At 32.5% G+C, this 25,451-nt stretch overlaps 1 protein-coding gene across 5 annotated transcripts in view; it reads left to right on the top strand.

The window, feature by feature from the left end:
- Positions 1-25,451, top strand: part of ATP11B (ATPase phospholipid transporting 11B (putative)) — a 114,754-nt gene that overhangs the window by 63,709 nt on the left and 25,594 nt on the right. For all 5 annotated transcript variants that reach the window (XR_003236290.2, XR_003236289.2, XM_026007226.2 and 2 more), the window contains 11 exons: positions 988-1,056; positions 2,394-2,467; positions 2,597-2,700; positions 4,994-5,175; positions 6,346-6,549; positions 11,736-11,889; positions 13,248-13,350; positions 17,242-17,387; positions 18,569-18,628; positions 20,354-20,481; positions 21,570-21,708. Coding sequence is in view for 3 of the 5 variants with exons in the window: in XM_026007226.2 (XP_025863011.2) it covers positions 988-1,056; positions 2,394-2,467; positions 2,597-2,700; positions 4,994-5,175; positions 6,346-6,549; positions 11,736-11,889; positions 13,248-13,350; positions 17,242-17,387; positions 18,569-18,628; positions 20,354-20,481; positions 21,570-21,708 (1,363 nt within the window). In the remaining 2 variants the exon portion in view is untranslated. The remainder of the gene's footprint in view (positions 1-987; positions 1,057-2,393; positions 2,468-2,596; positions 2,701-4,993; positions 5,176-6,345; positions 6,550-11,735; positions 11,890-13,247; positions 13,351-17,241; positions 17,388-18,568; positions 18,629-20,353; positions 20,482-21,569; positions 21,709-25,451) is intronic.

Raw genomic sequence — 25,451 nt, 5'->3', positions numbered from 1 at the left:
AGTCTGCTTCTCCCTCTCCCTCTACCCTTTCCCCTCTGCTGATGATCTCTCACTTTCTCTCTCTCTCAAATAAATAAATCTTTGTAAAAATAATAATGGGGATCCCTGGGTGGCTCAGCGGTTTGGCGCCTGCCTTTGACCCAGGGCCTGATCCTGGAGTCCCAGGATTGAGTACCACGTCAGGCTCCCGGCATGGAGCCTGCTTCTCCGTCTGCCTATGTCTCTGCCTCTCTCTCTCTGTCTGTCTGTGCCTCTCTTTCTCTCTCTTTTTATGTCTATCATAAATAAGTTTTTAAAAATAAATAAATAAATAAAAATAAAATAAATTGGGCAGCCCCAGTGGCTCAGTGGTTTAGTGCCGCCTTCAGCCTAGGGTGGGATCCTGGAGACCCAAGATCGAGTCCCACGTCGGGCTCCCTGCATGGAGCCTGCTTCTCCCTCTGCCTGTGTCTCTGCCTCTCTCTCTCTCTCTATGTCTCTCATGCATAAATAAATAAAATCTTTTAAAAAAAATAAAACAAATTGTAAATGAGAGTTTTATATGTATCATTAATTTTGTTGTCAAGTTCGCATTGAATCATATTTTGAAGAGATCTTTAAAAATCTGGCTACTGTGAAGTATGAATAGTGTAATTTGTGAGAAATACTTATGTATGTATTGTTTTGGACCTACTCTGATTCTTCACATTCTTAAAATAGCATCATATTCACATGACGGGATATGCACTGAATGTTATATGCAACTGATGAATTATTGAAAACTACATGTGAAACTAATGATTATAGTATATAATGATTATATACTATATATATAGTATATATCAGCTAATTGAATTTAAATTAAATAATGCTGTATTATTAAATATTTTTAAATACATCTTAAATGTATACTTTAAATGTTTTTATTCATGCTAGGTTATAATGACATATTATGAAACATGAAATATCATCCTTAAATCTTATATTTCTTTCTCTTTTAATCCCTAGAATTGGCATCGTATTTGTTGGCAATTCTGAAGAAACTATGGAAGTTAAAACACTTGGAAAACTGGAACGGTAATTTTTTTCTGTGTATTTAGTGTAGGACAGGAATCTGTAAACTATGGCCGGTAGGTCTCTGGCCTACAAGCTGGCTTGTACAGCCTGCAAACTACATTACATTATTTAAGGGGTTTTGTTTCTTGGGTTTTTGTCTTGTTATGTTTTAAAATGCAACAGAGACCATATATGGCCTGCAAAGTCTAAAATATTTACTATCTCAACCTTTACAGAAAAAGTTTACTGACCCCTGCTCTAGAATGATGTTAATACCATGTTGTACAACATCACAGTAATCACAATAACCTACTCTGACTCTTTCATTTGTATTTTAGTTTGTTACTTAAATTTACTCGTGTTTATTTTTATATACTGCTGGGGTAATGAGTTTCACAAACTCTCACTAAATAAAGAAAAACTTCCTTATAGTCCTTTGATTTTATCTTCCAAACATTAAGGAACAACTGCCTATTTCCAATATTTAAACTGCTTGATATATTAGTCCCATTCCTGTTCTATTCATACCTTTCATGGTTTTACCAATTCCAGTCATATCTCAACTCCAACTGTCCCTTTTTAGCTTTTACAAAGTAAAATAGAGCCCATTCTTTGGCTGTTTTCATGTAGAAGCCTGTCTAGTTCATTTCGTTAACTTTGAATCATCCCACTCTGTTGTTGGTTTTTTTTTTTTTTTTTTTTTGAGATGTACAAAGCATTCCATATATACATCATTATATAAATCCATCCGGAAAACTTGAAGCCACACCTGACCTATCCACACAAATTCCTTTACTACTCCTTATAAAGGCATTTGTTCCCCCACCTATGCATATGTCTACTTGTATCAGGTTCAGAATCACTGCTGTAATGATCCTCTGTTACTAATGTGAGTGTGTTATATTTCTCAGGTGTTTTTGGGCAGAAAAGAGGGTTGAGAATCAATTACCTTTTTTAGTGAGAAAAACGTGAAGCTGGGCAGATCTGGATTCCAATCCTTGCTGTGCCACTCACAAGCTTATTTGACTTTAGGAAAATTACTTAATCTTTCTGAGTTTAATAGTCCTCATCTGTAAAATGAGATAAGATCTACCTTCTTTGATTCTCATGGGTATTAAATGACATAAGGTATGTAAAGTACATGGCATTTGGTAAGTACTCAATAAATGTTAGTTTCTTCTATTTCTATCTTGTGTTGTTATTAATGATTCATAACCCATTATCTTGAAAATGTAGTTGAGACTAATTTCTTCTTCTAAATCTACCGTTTTATCTTTTATAGAGGTACTTTTCAAATATTCACTTAATATTATTTTTAAAAAGTTAAACTTTTGGTCTTTATTATTTTTTTTCCTTAGGTACAAACTGCTTCATATTCTCGAATTTGATTCAGATCGTAGAAGGATGAGTGTAATTGTTCAGGCACCTTCAGGTAACCTACCTAAACTTTTACGAATTTTTATTTATCTAATATTATGAGTTTGATAACTGGTTTTTCCTTTTAGGTAAGAATTTTAATTTATCTAATATTATGAGTTTGATAACTGGTTTTTCCTTTTAGGTGAGAAGCTTTTATTTGCTAAAGGAGCTGAATCATCAATTCTTCCTAAATGTGTAGGTGGAGAAATAGAAAAAACCAGAATTCATGTAGATGAATTTGCTTTGGTGAGTATAAATTTCTAAGATTTATAAAACTCTAAAAGGTATACATATGAAAGATTTAAGGCTTCATTTTTGCATTAGTAATTTATCAAATATTATAGAAATTCTTCAGTTTTTAATTATGTGTTGGCTTCCACATTCTTTGATCAAAAATTTACTTTTAACCTAAAATACAAGTCTTTTCTTTGTTTTCTTTGAACTTGTTACAGTCAAGGCTTTTTTGGCTGCAAAGACCATTCAATTAATATGTTTAAAAAAGAGGAGTTTACTTAGAGAATATAGGGGAATCCCAAGGATGTAGAGAAACTGGAACCTTCATACATTGCTGTGGGATTATAAATGATACAAACACTTCAGAAAAAATAAATTAAAAAAAAAAACTTTAGAAACTACTTTAATAGTTCCTCATAGAACATAGAATAATATAGTTACTGTATAACCCAGAAGTTCACTACTAATTATACACCCAAGAGAACTAAAAACATGTTCTCATAAAAACTTAGCAGCATTATTCTTAAATAGCCAAAATGTGGAAACATCTCAAAGTCCGTTAGTTGATGCATGCATTAAACTGTGTCATACCCATTACACGGAATGTTATTTGGCCATTAAAAGAAATGAAGTACTTATATGCTATAACATGGGTGAATGTTGAAAAGCTCCTGTGCCTAGTGAAAGAAGCTAGTCACAAAAGGTAATGTGTTCCATTTATATGAAGTGTCCAGAATAATGGAATTTATTGAGACAAAAAGCACATTAGTAGTTGCCAGGGGCTAGAAGAAGGGGTGAAATAGAAGTGTCTGCTAATGGATACCTTTTGGGGTGATGAAAATGTTCTGGAATTCAATAGTAATAATCATGTACAACTTTGAATTCATTAAAAACCACTGAGCTGTACTCTTTAAAGAACTGAATTTATGATTTGTGAATTAAGTCTCTCTTACTAGAAGAACATAGGAGAATCTCATGAAAACAAAGTGCTACAATTCATGTGAAGAGGAAAATTTTTAAGCAGCTCTCAAAGTTTTAAGAACTTATGATCTCTCATTTCTGCATTTCTATAAAAGATTGCTTTATGCTCATCTGTGTTCACCTGCTTCCCTTTACTTACATACGGTTTATTTTCTCTCATTACTTGTTTCTTAATTGTTTATGATCTGGTTCATCTATCATACTGTAACATCCATGAGAAGAAAGATACTGTTCTACCTTACATCCATTTTAATCCAGAACAGTACTGGCACATAGTTGGCATTCAGCAAATATTTGTTGTAAAATGAATTTGTTTCATATAAAATAACTGTGATCATTAACATGATCCCTTTACTGTTGTTTAAGAAAAACCGTTATTTATAGGTGTGGGTCATTTGTGAATCAAGGAACATCAATATTTAGAAATCATTGAATAGTGTCATGTATTTTAAAATGTACTGTTTCCAAGTTCTGTTATTAGAATATTTATTTTGGGTTTTTCTGAGGGGAATGTGCAGCAAGAAAAGGAACTTTTATAGCTTTCAGATGTAGAAACTGTCAAATAGTAAGAGAAATAAGAGAAAGTTGTGCCCAGGAAAATCAGATAATCAAATATATATTCATAAGTATTGTATAATTCCATTCCACCAGTGAAGTTATATAATGATACAGTTTAAAATCACTCAATGGCTATAGAAAGTATTGTTTATTTGATAAGGGCCACCTTACAGACTTTGTTATTTGACCTGTAAATTCATCATACCATGGATTCTCAGGAAATTATGGTCCCCTTTAGTTAAAAAAATTTCTTATAAAGTACATAAAAGTGGATTTGTAAATGTTAAAACAAGAGAGTACAACCTGGGGCTGCCTCTCTTTTTGACAATCCTAAAGGTATCCTTATAGAACTTTCTGACTTTCCAGGTAAAATAGCTTTTAAATCCAGGCAAAATAGTTTTTTGTTTTGTTTTGTTTTTTTGAAGATTTTATTTATTTATTTATGAGAGACAGAGAGAGAGACAGAGACACCGGCAGAGGGAGAAGCAGGATCCATGCAGGGAGCCTGATATGAGACTCGATCCCGGGACTCCAGGATCACACCCTGGACCGAAGGCAGGGGCTAAACTGCTGAGCCACCCAGGGATCCCTCAAAACAGTTTCTAAGTCATGGTTTTTAAAACAGTTTTTAAATTATAAGATAATCTTTATGATCCTGTCTAGGCTCTAATATTCTACAATTTAAAAACTTTAATTATCTTGAGCAACTGTTTTTTAATTTTCCATTAGTTATTTTTAATTTTTGTCTTTAATTTTTCTGTTTTAGAAAGGACTAAGAACTCTGTGTATGGCCTATAAACAGTTGACATCTAAAGAATATGAGGAAATAGACAGACGTCTGTTTGAAGCCAGGACTGCCCTACAACAACGGGAAGAGAAATTGGCAGATGTCTTCCAGTTCATAGAGAAAGACCTGATATTACTTGGAGCTACAGCAGTGGAAGACAGGTAAGCATCGGACAAATAAGTAATATGCTTTTAGTCTCATACGAATTTTCCAAAAAAAAAAAAAAAAAAAAAAGAATTTTCCTAGCCAAGTGTTTCTAATTTATGGCATAAATTCCATTTATTAATATCTTATAATAAGATATTTTAAGTCAAAATAGAGAGTTAAAGCCTTAATTTTTCCCAGTCAGTGTATACAATTTTTATTCTAGCCAGATATTTGAAATAGATGAAAGAATTCCATTATGTATAGTTTTGCTTATAGGCTTGAATTTTTAGAATACTCTTCAGTGTGCTATACAAGGAGTTTAAGCTTAATTCTTCCCACCACTACCTGTTTGCACTTTTTGCTTCAACAGTACCAAATTATTTGTATATAGTTTTCTGAAAAACTGCTATAGTTCAAACTATTTTATTTTGTGCCTTTGTTCCTTGGCAGGAGTGTCCCTTCTGCCTGGATAATTTTTCCTTTATCCATTTATGAGTATCTTTATAAAGTATAGCTCAGTTTCCCCCACTCCAGTAAAATCTTTCCTTACCCCTAGACCTAATAGGATTAAAAACTCTCTCCTTTATGAAGTATTTGTTTTGTAGGTAGTTTTATGTTGTTTTGTGGCAGCATATTATAGTCATTTCTTCAAAGACTTCTTCCTCTCAGTTTGTGAATTCCTTGAGGTCATTTAGGCTTTGTTCCCCACCATCTGTCTCTAAGAGCGTTAGCATTTTGTAAAATTTAGGTTTTCATTCCCTTTCAGGTCTCCTGAGATTTCTGAGACTCACCTGAGATTACATCATCCTTTATTAACCAGTTTGATTTTTAAACTACTGATATGAGAAATTTTCTTACGAGAAAAGAGAAAAATCTTCTAATTTCAAATTTAAAGACTTCCTAATAAAATAGGAGTTTAGGAAGACCATATATTTAGTTTGGTTCTATAAAAATCAACTTTGAAGATATATTCTTAAAATATAAAGTTGTAGGTATTATGTTAACCAGATGATTATTGATTATTCCTGTTTCTTCCCTAATGAGAAAAAATTCAATTATATCACTATACTGTAACATCTTTAAGTCAGGGAGTCTAGGATTTACCTTACATGTACTATGTGGTTTCTATATATAATAGTCAAAGAAGTATTCTCTACTGCTAATATTGTTTCTTTTATTTTCAGGCTACAAGATAGAGTTCGAGAAACTATTGAAGCATTGAGAATGGCTGGTATCAAAGTATGGGTACTAACTGGTGATAAACATGAAACAGCTGTTAGTGTGAGTTTATCATGCGGACATTTTCACAGAACCATGAATATTCTTGAACTTATAAATCAGAAATCAGACAGCGAGTGTGCTGAACAATTGAGGCAGCTTGCCAGAAGGTAAGAATGTAATTATCTCATGAGTTTAGGGATCAACAAACTATGGCTCATGGGTCAAAGATGACCTATTGCCTGTTTCTGATAGCCCGTGTGCACAAAATAATTTTTACATTTTTTAATGGTAAGAAAGAATCCAAAGAAGAGTAATATTTTGTGATGTGAAAACTTATAAAATTTACATTTAAGTGTCTGTAAATAAAGTTTTATTGGAACACAGTCACATTCATTCATTTACATATCATCAATAAGACTTTGCACTACAGTACCACAGTTGGATAGTTGTGACAGAGACTTTATGAAGTACTTTTATCATTTCTCACTGCTACTTGATTTACTACAGATCACAGTGACACTATTCTAAATAGTAGTGTTTTGAATGCCACATATATTGCCCTATAACATTATACTACATTTTTATTATCAGTATTTACCCATCATGTCCAAACAAGAAAAGAAAAATGGACTTTTAATATCATACTTTTAGTGCACAGTGGAGTGTTGATTATTTTATTATCAAATTAGATGGCATTGTGTTTATTAATCAGTGACACTTTACTATGCTACCTGTTTGAAAAGACATATTCAAAAAGGAAATAGAAAATCTTGTTAAAGATAGTCCTGTTGTATTAAAATGTGAAATCTCATTATATGTATCATTAAAAAGTAGACATTTGCAATTGATTTTGATGATAGGGAACATTAACTTTAAACCCCAATTAAGCAAAATGTTACCCCCTACCAAAGAAAAGATTTCAAGTCTTCTCATTGGTAGGTTTATATTACTTAAAAAATTGTGCTCAATTACTATTATTACATTATTTACTTAGTTAATAAAAATTTTTGTCAAAACCAGTTTCCTTTATTTTATTTTTTTTATTTTTTATTTTTTTTAATTTTTATTTATGATAGTCACACACACAGAGAGAGAGAGAGAGAGAGAGAGAGAGAGGCAGAGACATAGGCAGAGGGAGAAGCAGGCTCCATGCACTGGGAGCCCGACGTGGGATTCGATCCCGGGTCTCCAGGATTGCGCCCTGGGCCAAAGGCAGGCGCTAAACCCCTGCGCCACCCAGGGATCCCAATTTCCTTTATTTTAATATTAGTACCTATAGTATATCCTCAATTTAGTCTCTTGGTCCACAAAACCAGAAATTGAAATATTTACTTCTGTCTCTTTACAGAAAACATTTGCCAAACCCTGATCTAGTTCAAATGAATAAACTGGAAAATGAATCTTTTATATTGTTCAGAGATAATTACATTAATTATTTATACTCTAAATTAATCTTAATACTCTAAATTCATCTCTTTTTTTCTAAGTCTCTTTTTTATAGACAACTTTTTTTTAATCAACTTTATTTAGGAACCCCCTTTAACATTCTGATTTTTCACAGTAAACTAAGGATTGCTTCAGTGTAAGCATCAGGCAAGCTCATATATAGGCATCTTAGGTCTCCTATAGGTATCTGTCATTTGTCTTATGATGCTAAAACAGAAAAATAAATGTGAAAAAACAGTGCCACAGTTATCAGTGTATTTTCAGAGCTTTATTCACATTTGTTATGCAGGCATCATCTGGTACTAAACTCAGTTTCATCAAAGGAAAACTTATTTAAGGGATGTTTTATTTATTTATTTATTTATTTTAATAAGGATTTTATTTATTATTTTTTTTATTTAATTTTTTTTATTATTATTTATTTATGATAGGCACACAGTGAGAGAGAGAGAGAGAGGCAGAGATATAGGCAGAGGGAGAAGCAGGCTCCATGCACTGGGAGCCCGACGTGGGATTCGATCCCGGGTCTCCAGGATCGCGCCCTGGGCTAAAGGCAGGCGCCAAACCGCTGCGCCACCCAGGGATCCCTAAGGGATGTTTTAAAGAGACCATACAACTCTCAGAAGGTTCTTTGCTCGAATTCAAAAAATTGATTGATTTAGGTAATTATATGATAGCTTGGGAGCAGTGACAACACCATTGCGGCTACTTAAAAATTTAAGTACCATATGTCAGTGAGAACTCCCTAAAACATAGAAATTAATGTTCAGAATCATTTACTTTATAGATGCTTTCTAAAATATTAATCCTGATTATAAAAGTAATAAGTGTCCATTTAAAAAAATGCTGACAATGATAAGATGATGGAACATAATACAGCCCTCTAAAGATAATTATTGTATTTTAGAATATTTTTAAAATCGTCTTCTATATGTCAACTTTTAGTGGATCTGTAAAGGTTATGGATATTATTTATTTCCCTTTCTGTACAAAAGCTATATTGTAAAGTGAAGACCACAGTCCTTTTTAGGCTTGCTATATGAAATATATTATATTTTAGAGATACTATCTTTTTGGTGGAACATGTTTCCTGAAATAACCAGATAAGTCAATAAGATTTGATTTAAGACTTCCAGGAAATGTCTGTTCTAAAAATCTTGGTTAGAACAAAGAATTCCATACCTTTGTAAGTTTTAGTTTATATTCCTTCACAAGTATATATTGTTGGTCTGCTAACTAGAATTTGGAACAAAGAGTCATATAAAGTCATATAAAAGTATATATAAATAGATGTAAAATATATAAACATATAAATATATAAATTAATATAAAAATATATATAAACATATAAATATATAAAATATATATAAAATATATAAACATATAAAAGTCATATAAAGTCATATAAAGCATATTGTTTACCCTCAGAGTATTTACAATGTGTAGAAAAAAAATAGAAGTAAATATACTGTCACAGACCTATCACAGCTGGATTGTAACAAGCAAGAATGGAAAGCTCTGGATGGATAGACGAGATGTCTATAGACTGTGCTCTCCCCTAAAAGAACTGTTCACTGGTTAGAGAATAACACCAAAAAGCAAAAGGGGCAGCATATGCAAATTTGCAGAGCTGAGAGAGAGAGAGGCTCATTCAAGGTGATGGTAGTTCAGTATGGCCAGAGAATGCAATAGATGGGAAGAGAGTATGGGAAGAGGTATTGAGATGTGAAGCCACAGAGATAAACCGATGCTACCTACTATGTGCCAGAACTGTGAGGTACTTTCCTATATTTCATAAATATTATCTCATGGATTGTGAAATAGTATGATAACTTATAAAGCCTGTCCAGAAGAAAACCTAATTTAGTGTGCCTTGGGAAGGTTCCAGAGGAAAACTGATCTGATCTCTCCCACTCTTGGCTGCTTGCTATACCCCTTCTTCTGAGACATGTGCTCACGCAGTGCTTAGATTGAACACAACACGTTGAAGGCAGCACAGGTTGCTAAGTAAAGTTTAGCCAGTAGGGAAGAAAAACAGTCAATGTGGTAGTGCTTTCAGATACTGGAAAATTAATAAAAGAAAAATACATTTTTTTAAAATTTTACATTGTAAAAGGTAATTGTTGACCACTTATTAGTTACTGTGCAACACAGTAGTGATTAGGCATACTGTAAAAGACATCATTTTAGCTCAAGTTTTTTTATAAGACTAACATCTGTTGATACATATTTAGTTTTTATAGCTTGTTGCTCAGTTGATAGTGTTCTCCTCAGTTAAAAATTGAGGATATAGCCACTATGGAAAACAATATGGAAGTTTCTCAGAAAACTAAAAATAGAACTACTATGTGATTCCAACAGTCCTACCTCTGGATATATATCCAAGGAAAATGCAGTCACCATCCCAAAGAATATTTGCACTCCCTGCCATGCTCATTGCAGCATTCACAATAGCCAAGAATGGAAACAACTAAAGTATCTGTTGGATGAATGGATAAAGAAAAGTGTGGTGTGTGTGTGTGTGTGTGTGTGTGTGTACATACATACACAGGAGTATTACTCAACTATAAAATAGGAGATTTTTTGTGACAGGATAGACCTTGAGGGCAGTATGCTAAGTGAAGTAAGTCAGAGAAAAACACATACATGTGGAATCTAAAAAAGGTGAACTCAAAGAAACAGAGTGGTAGTTTCTGAGGCCAGAGTGTGGGGGAAAAAGAGAGATAATGGTCAAAGGGGTACAAACCTCTAGCTTATATATAAGATGAATAAGTTCTGCAATTCTAATGTACAGTATGATAACTGTAATTAACAGCACTGTATTATATATTTAAAAATTGTTAATAGAGTAGATCTGAAGTTTATCACTACACCAAAAAATGGTAATTAGATGAGAGGATGGAGGTGTTAACTAACCTAATTGTGGTCATCATTTGCAATATATACATGTAGCAAATCATCATGTTGCATACCTTAATTTTATATGTCAACTGTATCTCAACAAAGCTGGGGAAAATGAAATAAAAATGAAGGGACATTTCTGACTAGCAGTCAGTTGTACTGTGAACCCAGTGATGAACTATATAGTATTTTCCTTATGGATGTAGCACAGTGCTACTTTGAGTGCTGACCTTCAACTATATATAGGAGTTTGCAGCAGAATATAAATCTACACTGTTTCTTTTATCAATAACATCTTATTACTAAGAGAGAAAGGGGAGAAACAATTGAACAGAATAGTTTGCCCAGTCCTATAGTTGATTTACATACTAATGCAAAGTTCTTATCTCTGCCTGGCAACAGTTTGCCCAGCTGCCTGTAATCAGATCATACTTAGAGTGGTACTCATATAGCATATGCCCACAGAGAGGTATTATCCATGGCCACCATAATAATATCTAGCATTACATAAAGTCCAATATTACACAGTCTAATTCTGTGTTAAGATCAAAAGACAGTTTGATTCTTTCATTCCTTCCTGCCCACATGGTGAATCTAGCTCATGAATTTTCCTGACCATTGTTGATTGCATTTAATTTTTTTAATTAGAGTTTCTGAAATGTATAGTTAATGTTTTTATTTTTGGAAGATTTTTCATACTATAAATTGGGAAAATATTTTGATTATGTGTTCTAATTCATATTTTAGAAAATATAGTTACTGTATCTGTATCAATTCATTGTAAAACTGAGTATCATTTGTTTTACTCATCACATCAGTTATTCTCAGTTCTGCTTAATCTCAGCTTTCAGGTAATCATAATTTAGTTTCTTCCCTGGCATATCAGTTTTATAACAATAAAGCCTCAGTAAATGGTACATCTTTTTGTAAGAATTTTTTGTTTACTAAATGAGTATAAATAATATGGCTTCAATGTATCTAACAGGATATAATTATCTTCTCTTAGAATTACAGAGGATCATGTGATTCAGCATGGGCTGGTGGTGGATGGGACCAGCCTGTCTCTTGCACTCAGGGAACATGAAAAACTGTTCATGGAAGTTTGTAGGAATTGTTCCGCTGTATTGTGCTGTCGTATGGCACCACTGCAAAAAGCAAAGGTATGTTTGTTGTAAAATGTTCCATAAAGATATTTAGATCTCAAAGTATTCTTAGGGGCACCTGGGTGGCTCACTTGGTTGGGCATCTGACTCTTGATCTTTGCTCGGGTCTTTATCTCAGGGTTGTGAGTTCAAGAAAAAAAAAAAGTATTCTTTAAGGTTAATGCCTTATCTAGTTCTGTTTGGTAGTATGTAGTATATGAATCTTATTACTCTCAAACACTTCTCACATTCTGAATTTTAACCAAGTACATTAGGCCTTGGAATTTTCAGAGGGAATATTAGTTTCAACTATTCATAATGACCTACAAAGTCTTTGATGGGTAGCAGTTTGTGATTTTGCTGAGACATATATTGAACTATGATAACTATAGTTTCATAAGTTACTTAACTAGTGAGGCAGGCTGTAAGACTTCAGTTCTGCAACTTTGGGTGGCTCTATGTATCTCTGCTTATTCTTGCAGAGAATAACTTCTTTTAACTTCTTTGTGGTTATTAAGTGATGAAACTTTAGTAAAATTTGAGAAGCCAATTATCTTGTGATTTGAAACTATATATAAGTAATATTTTTTAAAAAAATTTTTTTAAAAAAAAGAAATATTTAAATTTCAGTTGTGATTCAAGTGAAAGCCTATCCAAATTGTTTTTATAACTCTTGACTTAAAATTTTGGTCTCATACTGTATCTTTCACAAATACCTTTGAATACATCTACACACTATTTCTCATAGGGGTCTAATAAATTAGACATCCAACATTTTTTTTAACTTAATGGAATTTTGTTAAAATGCCTGTAATGTTATAATATATATATAATGTTATAATACAATATAATATAGACTCCAGTCTGTGGAGATTAAAACCAGAGACCAGATTTAATGCCTAGGTTCTTTATGTATGTTCAAGAATTCCAAAGAAACCTTTCTTTTGATTTTATTGAATTTAATTGGCTCCTTTTTAAAATTTCTTAAATTTTATGACAAGAAAATAATTATCTTCTCTCTACTTAAAATGAAAAGAATAATTTCCTGAGAAAGAGAAAATTTTTCCTGACAGAGTTCAATTATGTATTTTTTAACACAATTACTTTTGAGCTTTTTACACATTTAGGCTGCATGTAAGATTCTTGCCTCCCATTGTAAAATCCAAACATAATTACTCTCTTTTGCTGTGACATATCTGAAAGGCATTCCTAACATCTCCTCAGAAAATGAACTCCAGTGCATATTGTTGTCTGATGCAAAATTAAATTTTTCACTATTCACCTGTTCTTATTGCAGTCATTTCAGATAAATGATTATATAGTATAAGAAAATTGAAATGTTATAATAAATAACTAATTAGTTGTATGTCTTTCAGGTGATAAGACTGATAAAAATCTCACCTGAGAAACCTATAACACTGGCTGTTGGTGATGGTGCTAATGATGTAAGCATGATACAAGAAGCGCATGTTGGCATAGGTGATTGATTTTTTTTTTCCTGAGTTTTTAAAGTTATTATAATTATTTGGTGATTTTGAATTTTTCTTTTGTGGACCAAAGTGCGGTATCAGATATATAATGCAGTGTAGTAATATATCAGTGTATCCCCCCCCCCCAGAAGCCCATTATAATTAAGCCCAATATTTAGAGTATTTTAATTACAGATTTTCAAGGAAATAAATACCATGTTAGTGAAATTGCCATTGCCAGTTCTTCATAATAAGGTAATTTTTTATTTTTACTTGCCATTTTGTACCTTTTAAAGTACTTTCTCACATTACTTTATCATTTTTAAACTCTAAATTTGTGATTTACATAGATGCCTTCATGGTTTCAATTTTTTTTTAGTTTTTTTAAAAATTTTATTTATTCATGAGAGACACAGAGAGAGAGAGAGGCAGAGACATAGACAGAAAGAGAAGCAGGCTCCATGCAGGGAGTCCCACGTGGGACTCAATCCTGGGACTCCAGTATCATGCCCTGAGCCACAGGCAGACACTTAACTGCTTAGCCACCCAGGCGTCCCTTTTTTTTTTTTTTAAAGATTTTATTTATTTCTCTCTCTGTGTGTCTCATGAATAAATAAATAAAACCTTTAAAAAAAGATTTTAGAGATCCCTGGGTGGCGCAGCGGTTTAGCGCCTGCCTTTGGCCCAGGGCGCGATCCTGGAGACCTGGGATCGAATCCCACGTCTGGCTCCCGGTGCATGGAGCCTGCTTCTCCCTCTGCCTATGTCTCTGCCTCTCTCTCTCTCTCTCTCTCTGTGTGACTATCATAAATAAAATTTAAAAAAAAAAAAAAAACCTTTAAAAAAAAATAAAAAAAGATTTTATTTATTTATGAGACACACAGAGGCAGAGAATTTTTTATTATTATTATTTACTCTGTTTTTCAATCTAAAGATTCTGCACCTCATTCTAATGACAATTTTGGAAACAAGAAGTTATACCTTGGGCAGTCCCGGTGGCTCAGCAGTTTAGCACCACCTTCAGCCTAGGGCGGGATCCTGGAGACCTGGGATCGAATCCCACGTTGGGCTCCCTGCATGGAGCCTGCTTCTCCCTCTGCCTGTGTCTCTGCCTCTCTCTCTCTCTCTCTGTCTCTCATGAATAAATAAATAAAATATTTTTTTTAAAAAGTTATATCAAACTATAATAATAAATATAAAATTTCAAGTAATTTTCTAATTTAATAATCTTTATTCTAATCTCTTCTATTTTTGTCTAAAATTTTTGTTGGAACTAGAATATTAATATCATTTTATTATGTTTATCAGTCATTTCGTATTTAAACCATAGTCTGACCTATCTTCCTAAATAACTTTATTGTACAAATACAGAAGCAACGGTGAAAATTAGGAGGTTTTTTAATGAAGGATAAAGTTTTAGTGTTAGAAAAGAAGCTAATTCCTGTTCTGGATTCACCTCTATAACGTCCTGTGACAAGAAGTTCTCAAGTCTGGTATTTTCGGAGTAGCTCTCAAATCAATTCCTTTCTGAGCTAATTAACTCTTCATTATGATAAGTTTCTTTCTAGTTTATATACTGTTGTTTCTTATAAATCTCCATAACAATTTGATGATAGCTTCCTATGCCATACATGAAAACATAAAAAGCTACAGTATTTATAACATTTTGGTTCTAGTATGGTAACAGACCAGAGAAGAGAATAGATTCAAACATCTAGAAATTTAGCTTATAACAAGGTTTTCCAAATAAATAGGGAAACAAATTACTTGATAAATATATATATATATATATATCAAGTAATTTGTTTATATATTTATATATATTTATATATATATTATATATATCAAGTAATTTGTTTATATGTTTATATATATATTATATATATCAAGTAACTTGTTTATATATTTATATATATTTTTATATATTATGTATATATTTATCAAGTAATTTGTTTCCCTACTTATTTGGAAAACCTTGTTATAAGCTAAATTTCTAGATGTTTGAATATATATATATATATATATATATATATATATATATATAACTGGTTTGGTTTTTCAGGGGATAAAAGTTGGAATCCTTTCCATTGCTTTAGCAAAACAAATTCCAGATGGACTAAAGATGTAAAATAACTTTAAAGAGCAGTGGTTGGGTAGCTCAGTTAGTTGAGCATCCAGGTCTTCGTTTCGGCTCAGGTCACAGTCTCAGGGTCTCTGAGATCAAGCCCTGCACTGGTGCATAAAAGAAAGCAAGCCATTATAAAGGAAACAAGAATCTAATAAAGAATATTTGCAAAATAAATGACAAAGTCTTATATTTCTAGTATGTAAGGTCTTAACAAATTAAGGAGAATAAGAAAAACACTTTGGTAAAATATGTGGAAGGATGTGAATCATCATTTGTCAGAAAATGAGATATCTAAAATGAAGTGCATGAAAAAAAGTGTTCAGTCTCAATAAGCAAAAAATGCAAGGTAAAATTGCCTGTCAGATTAGCAAACATTTACAAAGGACCATAAAACCTGGAATTGGCAAAGGTATAGAATTAGCAAATCCTTGTATACGGTATTGGGGGAAGTGTAAATTGGTATACACTGCATTATTAAATGTGTTCCTATTGACCTGGCAATGATTCATCCAGGAATTTTTTTAAGAGAGTAAATGAATATGTTGACAAAAACATGTTATGAACAATGTCCATAATATATTAAATGACAATAGCAGATTACAAAACAAATAATCTCATTTTGTACACTTGTTTGTATATATATTATATACATACAAAAAAATGCAGAAGGAAAGTTCTAAAAGGATATAGACCAAAAATATACTGGTCGTCTCTAGGTGTTATAACTATCTTAATGTATACATTTTGGAAAATTTTATGACAAAATAAAAATTATAATTTTGATAAATAATTTTTCCAAGCTGTTTCCAGATTGAAAAAACAGAATTGGCAATAACTCTTTTTAAACTGAAAGGATTACTGTATCCTTAAAAATGTAGTCATATTTATCAGATAAAATTATGTATTGATTTCAAGTGATATTTTCACTTTTAAAAAGCACATTTTGTGCAGCCTCAATTAGATAAAATAACAAATAGCACTCAGTATTGTCACATTAAGCATTTAAAATGTTTGTATACTCAGCATTTGTTCAAAGTGTGTGCATAGACATTCGATATGATGAATTGCTATTTCATGTGTAACTTTTAATTTAGGTACAATTGTGGAAAGATAAAAAGTTATGAGTGTGATAGCTTTTCTCACTATTAATTATGCAAGAATTTTTAGCAGTGTGTACAGTTTTTGTAAGTCTTTTTTGCTCTATATAATGTTCTATTTATTGAAATATTTCATGCCTATTGAGTCCAATAATAAAATTAGGACTTCCTTTTTAAATAATTAAGTTCAATAAATAGCACATTTTGTTTGACTTATATGGGAAAGTTTTAAAACCTTTAAACATGTTCATTTTTGCTAGGTTCAAATCATTCAGTTTGGGTATGTTCATTGGAAATAACAAAGCTCAAGCTGTTTTATAGCATTTTCTTCCTTAGAAATCTATTAACTAGTACTTTGCATCTATTGGTATAAAATTGGATGTTATTATTAGATCTTGAACTTTCAGTATTATTTTTATATTAATTATATTTTATTATAACCTGAGTTTTTGAAACTTGATGTTACATGCCTGGTATATATGTTGTGTTTTGTATTAATTATGTATTTGATTTAAGTTGAACAATCTTTTGGGAATCTACTATCTGCTGTATATTAGGATATAGCGATCCTAAGTTCAGGTTCAACTGCTACAGATAATTAAGGTATTTGCAGATAAATCATGAAAATCACACTTAACAGTTATCAATGAACTTTGCCATTTTGTCTTCATTGCAGGAATCATGGGTAAAGAAGGAAGACAAGCTGCAAGAAACAGTGACTATGCAATAGCTAGATTTAAATTCCTCTCCAAATTGCTTTTTGTTCATGGTCATTATTATTATATTAGAATAGCTACCCTTGTACAGTATTTTTTTTATAAGGTAAGTTTCATGGGGATATTTTACAATCATTTACTGACATAGTAATTATAGATTTCAATTTAAGGTTTGCAATTACCATTCAAATTATACTTTTAAAAATTGTTTCTGTAATTAAAATAAGTTTCTGGGCTATATCTAGATTTTTGTCATAAATCTAATGTTTACTGACAGAAAGCAAATCAGTGGTTGCCTGAGGCCAAGGGTTCAAGTGAAAGTACCAACTGGAAAGAGATGTAAGAGAACTTTGCATGATAGAGAAGTTCTCTGATTTGATTGTGGGAGTGGTTACAGGTATATGTCAGCATCAAAATTCATACTTAAAATTAATACATTTTATTTTATATGAATTAAAATGTAACTAATTTTATTTCTTTCATGTTATTTTGTCCTGAACCAGCACTAAGTTTTAATTTAAGTCTAATACAGTGGTTTTAAGCAAAGGTTCTTCATCTTTTTTGTGCCATGAATGACCTTTTGGTAGTGTAGTGAGATGTATTCTCATTGAGGGAGCTTTAAATGCATGAAGTAAAATACATAGGATTACAAGGAAACTAATTATATTAAAATACTGTTTTACCTATTAATTCTTTTGGGGAAGGTGAACTTCAGCAGAACCCATGATAGGATCTCTTAAATACCAAGACATTTAGTACACTAGAGTATCCTATAATTGCATATATTCTATAAATAATAGCTACAAGGCAATGAAAGAACACAGGTAGATTGCATATTGCTATTAAATGATGGTGGCAGTTTTTCTCTACCTTATTATTACAGCTTTTGCTGTGTTATAAGTACATTGAAATGAAAAGGCGTTTTTCTAGCTCCATTTATTTTAAATAACTTTTATTTTAAAGCTATTATAGCCCTAAAGTTTAAATAAATTATACTTATTGTATTGTATATGAAAAGTATTGCATAATAACTAGAAGGCTATAAAATCAAAATTACGACATTGCTTAGCAATGAAGGTCCAAGGTATTTTCATTCTGACATTTGTGATCCTGCTTAGAGTTCTTTCAGATATTTTTAAATAATGGGACAAGTTCTTATGAGCAGATCTTCTACTTACCACATCAACTGAGATTGTGTTTCTGGACTCTTTTAATAGCCATTTTTAGAAATTATTTCTCTTTTAGACACAAGTATTTTAATTATTTCCATTTTATCTTGTTTTTCAGAATGTGTGCTTTATCACACCCCAATTTTTATATCAGTTCTACTGTTTGTTTTCTCAACAAGTAAGTAAATGGAAGCTTTTGATTTATCCTTTAAGAATAAAGTGTATATTCAAGTGTATAAAGTATATATTCAGTTTCTGATAGATACTTGGATGGATTTTTTTTACATTTTTCCTACTCCTGCAGATAAGTAGACAAAACTTTCCTAGTGTATTTGATCAATATAATATTGACAGTATTTATTCTGATTTTCAGTTTAAAGTGAATGTTAATACCAAAATATATTTTAATTCTGGTTGCTTTCTAAAAAATAGATATTTACTCTAAACAGCTTATGAGAGAATTTGGGTAACTTTTTTCAACTTATATCTAATATTTCTGTAAACTCTATATCATGCCATGTCAGGGAAACTAGTAGGGAGATTACCTCATTTATTTTTTGACAGAATTTTTTTGGATTGGGAAGAAAGCTTAGTGACTTAGTCTAGGAGTGACATACAGGCTTTATCTCAGAAGCTAACTCTAAATAATTGTTAGAGGACACCAGGAATGCTACATTGAAAAGAGTCTAAAGCTATAAGCTCAGAGAGAAAACCCAATAATTGGCTAATAGTAGCTATAATGAGCACATATGGGTCTGTGGTTGTACACACTGTCATGTATTTGTCATTCCCAATCTATCTTATATTATAGAAAATGAAATTAAAATCCACAGAAATTAAATAACTTGTCCAAAATCACATAGCTAACTGTACTAGGACTTACAGCTTTTGACTAATTGAGCACACTTTTCACATACCACACTATATATCTAATTGATTGAGACATTTGTTCTAATTAATTGAAATAACAAGAGCTTGGGGCATCAGTGTGGCGCAGTCTGTTAAGCGTCTGCCTCTGCCTTCAGCTTGGGTCGTGATCCCAGGGTCCTGGGATCGAGCCCCTGTGGGGCTCCCTGCTCACTCGGGAGTCTGCTTCTCCCTCTCCCTCTGCCCCTCCCCCTGTTCATCATGCTCTCTCCTGCTCTCTCTCTCTCAAATAAATAAAATCTTTAAAAAAAAAAAGGAATAAGAAGAGCTTAATTATGTTAGATTTCTCTTGAGTTGTCTCTATCCTTAATCACTCTTTTCTGTTTACAACTTGTAACTCTAAATTCAAAATATCTGCTTGGGCATTGGATCATGCTTTAAAGGAAATGTAGGACTTAGGAAGACAGAGCCATAAAAGTAAAACTATATGTGTAGCAAATCAAAGGAATGATAAAAAGCCTAGGATACGTGTAGGAGAATTTGTAAAGGGATCCCTGGGTGGCGCAGCGGTTTAGCGCCTGCCTTTGGCCCAGGGCGCGATCCTGGAGACCCGGGATCGAATCCCACGTCAGGCTCCCGGTGCATGGAGCCTGCTTCTCCCTCTGCCTGTGTCTCTGCCTCTCTCTCTCTCTCTCTCTCTCTCTCTCTCTCTGTGACTATCATAAATAAATGAAAATTTAAAAAAAAAAAAAGGAGAATTTGTAAAGTTATATCATAGTGACTGAACTGTGAAGAATCTTGAAATATAAATATGGATCACTTGACATAACAAAATGTTCCAATTCCCACAAGAATATAAATATAGGAATATTATATGTTTATGTCTATATAAGAAATTGGAATTATTAAAATTTTTGTGTAAATTGAAAAGGCTATATAATTCTTATGCTTATTTTTAATATACTTCTTTGTCATCATATACCTAACAGTAATACATATTAGAATCTCAAAATTTCTACCATTTTTCTCTTTCTAGACACTGTATGACAGCGTGTACCTGACTTTATACAATATTTGTTTTACTTCCCTACCTATTCTGATATATAGTCTATTGGAACAGCATATAGATCCTCATGTACTACAGAGCAAGCCCACCCTCTATCGGTAAGTATTTTCCAGTATTAAATTTCCATAATGCCTTTGATTGCAAATTATATATTACATAGTTACCAGTGTTTGAAAGCACCTTATAAAGAAGCAAATATATTAGGTAGTGTGTTAGTTATTAATACTTTACTGAGGAAAGTACTTTAGTTTATGGCTTATAATTGTTGAACATCAAAGAAAAAATTTGAATAATTTTTCTAGTGTTTTTAGGAATGAACACTTTCATACCAGGAATGCATTCGGCAGTTGTGTAATTTGCATTTATTGTTACAAACCAGTAATATTCCATTTTGTGTGCACAAAAGAAGTTATCCAGTAATTGGTTATCTCTCTTGAGTTTCTAAAAAAATGTTCATGTTCTAGCATTAACAAATTAATGAGTCATAATCAATGCAAAATGTGGGGTTGAGGATATTAATTCCCATTCCAGATCTTCTGGGTTATCCCTCCCTGCTTCTCCAGAACCAAGTAAATAATCAGAGTTGTGGAACTACTCCTAGGACCAGCTAGCTTATGGTCCTCATTAACCTGACATCCACTCTTACAGATACTCAGTCATTCAGAAATGACAGTAACTCACCTTCATTTCCCAAGATGCCTAAGACTGGGCTTGACCTAAGATTAGTACAGGCTGTTTTCCCATAGCTGCTGATGGATATGAAATTGATTAGGAGCCTCAGTGCTAAACCAAACTTAAAAGAGCCCACTAAAAAGAGAGTCATAGCAGAGTGAGTGAATGTTTACAACAGAATATAATACAGATAGATCAACTTTGCACAACTAAACTGACTTATAATGCCTATATCATGTTCCTTTCTTTTTTTTTTTATCATGTTCCTTTCTTAAATGAGAAAATGTATTTGAATACATTATGTGAATTGTAAGCTGTACAATGACGTATATTATTATAAACAGTGATTTGTAAATTCAAGTTTATTCTTGCTATAATATTTTTAAGCAATTTTAAATTAAAACTCCATCTTGTTTTATAATTATCAAATTGTAATAATCATTTAGTAGGTTCATAAGTATGAATCCTAATATGTTCCTTTTTCTCTCTCTCTCTTTTTTTTTTAAATATTCAGAGACATTAGTAAAAACTGTCAACTAAGCATTAAGACATTTCTTTATTGGACCATCCTGGGTTTCAGTCATGCCTTTATTTTCTTTTTTGGATCCTATTTCCTAATAGGAAAAGATATATCTCTGCTTGGAAATGGCCAGGTAAAATATATCATTTTTTTAAAATATATCATTTTTTAAATGAATACTTGTTAATAACTTGATTTAGTTTGATTTTTTATGACTTTCTCTCATAAAAAAAGTAAAATTCAATTCAAATTATAAAATTGTAGATACTAAATTGAAAAGCAATTATAAAAAGATTTCAAGTAAAAGCTAAGATAAAGGCAATACAATGTAATATTAATATGAAACTCAAGTTACCATGCAATTTTGCTAATTTATATGAATAAATTCATATTCCTGGGTGGGCACCTGGGTGGCTCAGGTAAGCATCTGAATCAGTTTCAGCTCAGGTTATGATCTCAGGATCGTGAGATTACTCCCTATGTCAGGTTCTGCACTCAGTGGGGAATCTGCTTAAAGATTCTCTCCCTCTGCTCCTCCCTCCACACATGTGCTTTCTCTGTCTCTCTCAAATAAATAAATCTTTAAAAAAAATTCACAGAAAGGATATACCCCTCCATGCTGTTCCCTTCAAGATTGTTTTAATAATAATTATTGTCTATGCAGTGCTTACTATTGTGCTAAGTGCTTTACATGCTCCATCTCCATTAATCTTCAGAATAATCCTGTTCGAGAGATTATGATCCTCATTTTTCATATGAGAACGAAGACTTCATGTTTAGTTTTTGCTTTTAATTATGTGATTTTTTTTTTTTTTTTGGTATGCTTAGGAAGTGCTACCTTACTCTTCAGTACACACTAGCAATTCTGAGAATGTTGTTACTATTTAGAATGACCACTTTTCTCTCATGTGAAATTGAGAAAGAGTGCCACACAGTACATTGTTACACTGTCCTGATTGTGGAGAGCTCAGGATGACTCCTGGCTGAGTTAGGCCTCTTTCTAAGGCTTAGCTGCATGACTTAGGAGGAAAGAAAGTGATAGCAGTGGTACTATTATAGATTGGAAATGCTTGTCACCTTTAGATTCGCTTTTTCACTGTGTAGTATTACAAAATATGTTTTGAGACAGGAGATACAAGATTTGCAATTGGGAGAATATGGAGTTTTATCTTTTGACGTTTATTGAGGACCAGTCATTCTTGTGTATTTTACTAGGCTCTGGATATATCATATTAACTAACATAGTCAGTCATGGAGCTTAGAGTCTTGTGTGAGTTACAAAAAAATAAGCACATGAAATGATAACAAAATATAGCAAGCACAATGAAGGAAATGGATTTCAATTGATATTTTAACCATGCAAATCCTTTTAAGATGCAGTCAGGAACATATACATAGTACTGCCACTTCACATTTGAGGATACATTTAGCCTGTTTTGAACAAAAATTATCCTAATTTGTGCAGCATAGAGATTATAGCACTTCTCAAATACTAACTACTACTTACTGAGTTGTTGCTTTGTGTCAAGTGTACGTATTGGCTTATTAAATTATAATAATCCTCTGTAAGGAAAATATTATCTATTACTTCTTGCGTATTAGAAAATTAACCCCAGAGAGGTTAAGAAACTTGCCTCAGGTTACACAGAAAATTACAGGAATGGAATTCCAACTCCAATCTCTATGACTTCAAAGCCTGTGTGCTTAGCCATGATCCTAAGTTCCTTTGAGAAAAAAGTTATTAGCCCAGTGCTTTTCTGCACAATAGTGCCACCTGTGCAAGGACCAGCAAACTCACAAATAGGTGAGTAAGTATGCCCATTTCTACCTGAAATACTGGAGTGAAAACTGGACAGAAGGAAAAAGAGGAAGAAGGAACATGTTATTGTGAAAGGAAATTAAATTTCTTGTTGCTAGTTACTACTTCTTTCCTCATTTTAAAAGTAGTACGTGTCCATTATGATAAATTTGAAATATATAAGAAAGACCATAAAGAAAATTAAATCACCTTTACTCCTTCTACCTAAACATAATTACCTCTATGATTTTAACATGTTTCACCCATTCTTTTTTATTTTTTGCTATTTTCTATTAATGTCATAATTTATATCCCCCATTTCTCAAGGATAGCTTTATAATTATCCCCACTATAGCCTAAATGATTTTCCATGTTATTAAAAATGCTTTTAAAATACTTTCCATGGCTATATAATATTCTATTACATAATTTAAGTATTCCCTTAATTTGAGAATTAAATTTGTTTCTTGTGTTTAGTGACTCTTCTAAAATTGAGCATACTATATACAGACAATAATTTTTTTAATTAGCACATGCGCATAGGGTAAGGTGTGGGGAAAGATGAGAGAGAAAGAGAATCTCAAGCAGGCTCAACACCCAGTGCAGAGCCCAACTCGGGGCTTGATCTCAAGACCCTGAGATCATGACCTGAGCCAAAATCAAGAGTCAGATGCTTAAAAAAAAAAAAAAAAAAAAAAGAGAGAGAGTCAGATGCTTAACTGACTGAGCCACCCAGGCACCAAAAAGATAAAATCTTAATGAAGGTAAATTGTTTGGTCTCTCATACAAAAGTTTTTTCTCTTTACCACGTATTGTTGGTTTCCTTTAAAAAAAAAAAAAATTAAAAAAAAAACTCAAATTGTAAATTATTAACTTCTTTTCCCTTTTAGCCTACCAGTTCTACCACTCTGATATATACCATTAGAAATTAATCTAGGATTCCCTACCACCAATACTAGGTAGAGTGGGAAAGAAGCCCACATTGGAATCAGGTGAATTGGATCCACATCCTGACTGACACTTGAAGTGATTTGAGACAAGTTGTTTGAGATGAGTTAGTTAACCACTCTTAAACTCCCATTTCCTCACCTGAAAAATTATAGGAGCATAATCCTTATTGTAGGTTTGCTGTGAGGATTAACTGATATATGTAGAGCATTGGGCATAGTGGCTAGCATATAGAAATATTCAATAAGTCTTGGCAATGTTAATTGTTACTTTTACCATCCAATCATTATCTTGAAGACCCTCTCATTATTGGTCCCTTCTGATCTACTTCTCCCAGAATCTCTCTCCTCTTTAAATGTGTAAGTTAAACTGTCCCTGTTGGCTCTCTCAGAAGATACTGTGCTCCTTTCTAGTTCCAAGCCATTGTTATGTTTCCTCTAGAGTCTTGTCTCTTTTTCCCAAAGTCTCTCTTAGGACCGTGTCTGTTCTTCAGGCTCTGTGAACCCATAGACCTCTGTCTTTTTGCTCCTTCTACAATTTCCTGTACTGAAAATCCTTTTAGACATCTAGCCCATGTCGCATTCAACACTGGATGTGTTGAATGCTTTCTGTTTTCCAGTAATTATTCTTGTATGCCCAAGAAGTCTACAAACAGTTGAAAACCTGAAGTAGAAAACATTATTGGGGGAAGTACTGGGAAAGGAGTGGCTGGAGGTGAAGATGAAGTTGCTGCAAATAAGTGATCCTGAAAGAGGAGCAGGAAAAAAAGTTAAAATAGTTTGAATTCCAGGTAGGGTAGGACAGTTATGGGAAAGTTAAGATTCTACTCCCCCATTTTTTTGTATGAGTGTCTAGTAGTATCATAAATATTATAGGTTTGAATTTTCAAGTATTTTTGAAGTATTCACTCATTCTTAATTTCTGTTTAACTGGGAAAGAACTATTCATTCCTCATATATTCTCAGATCTTTTTTAATAGATCCTCCTTTCTGTTAGTAAAATAAAAAGAATCCTGATAAATTTTCTCTTAGATTTGGAAAGACTGGAAGAATGTATATGACATAACTGAGTACTTGTTTGTGTTTCTAAAAACTGCTTTCCTATGGGCAGATCTTTACCTTCAGAGCACC

This window comes from Vulpes vulpes, chromosome 3, assembly GCF_048418805.1.
Source record: "Vulpes vulpes isolate BD-2025 chromosome 3, VulVul3, whole genome shotgun sequence".
NCBI classification, from domain to species: Eukaryota; Metazoa; Chordata; class Mammalia; order Carnivora; family Canidae; genus Vulpes; species Vulpes vulpes.
This window is presented reverse-complemented; position numbering and strand designations above follow the sequence as displayed.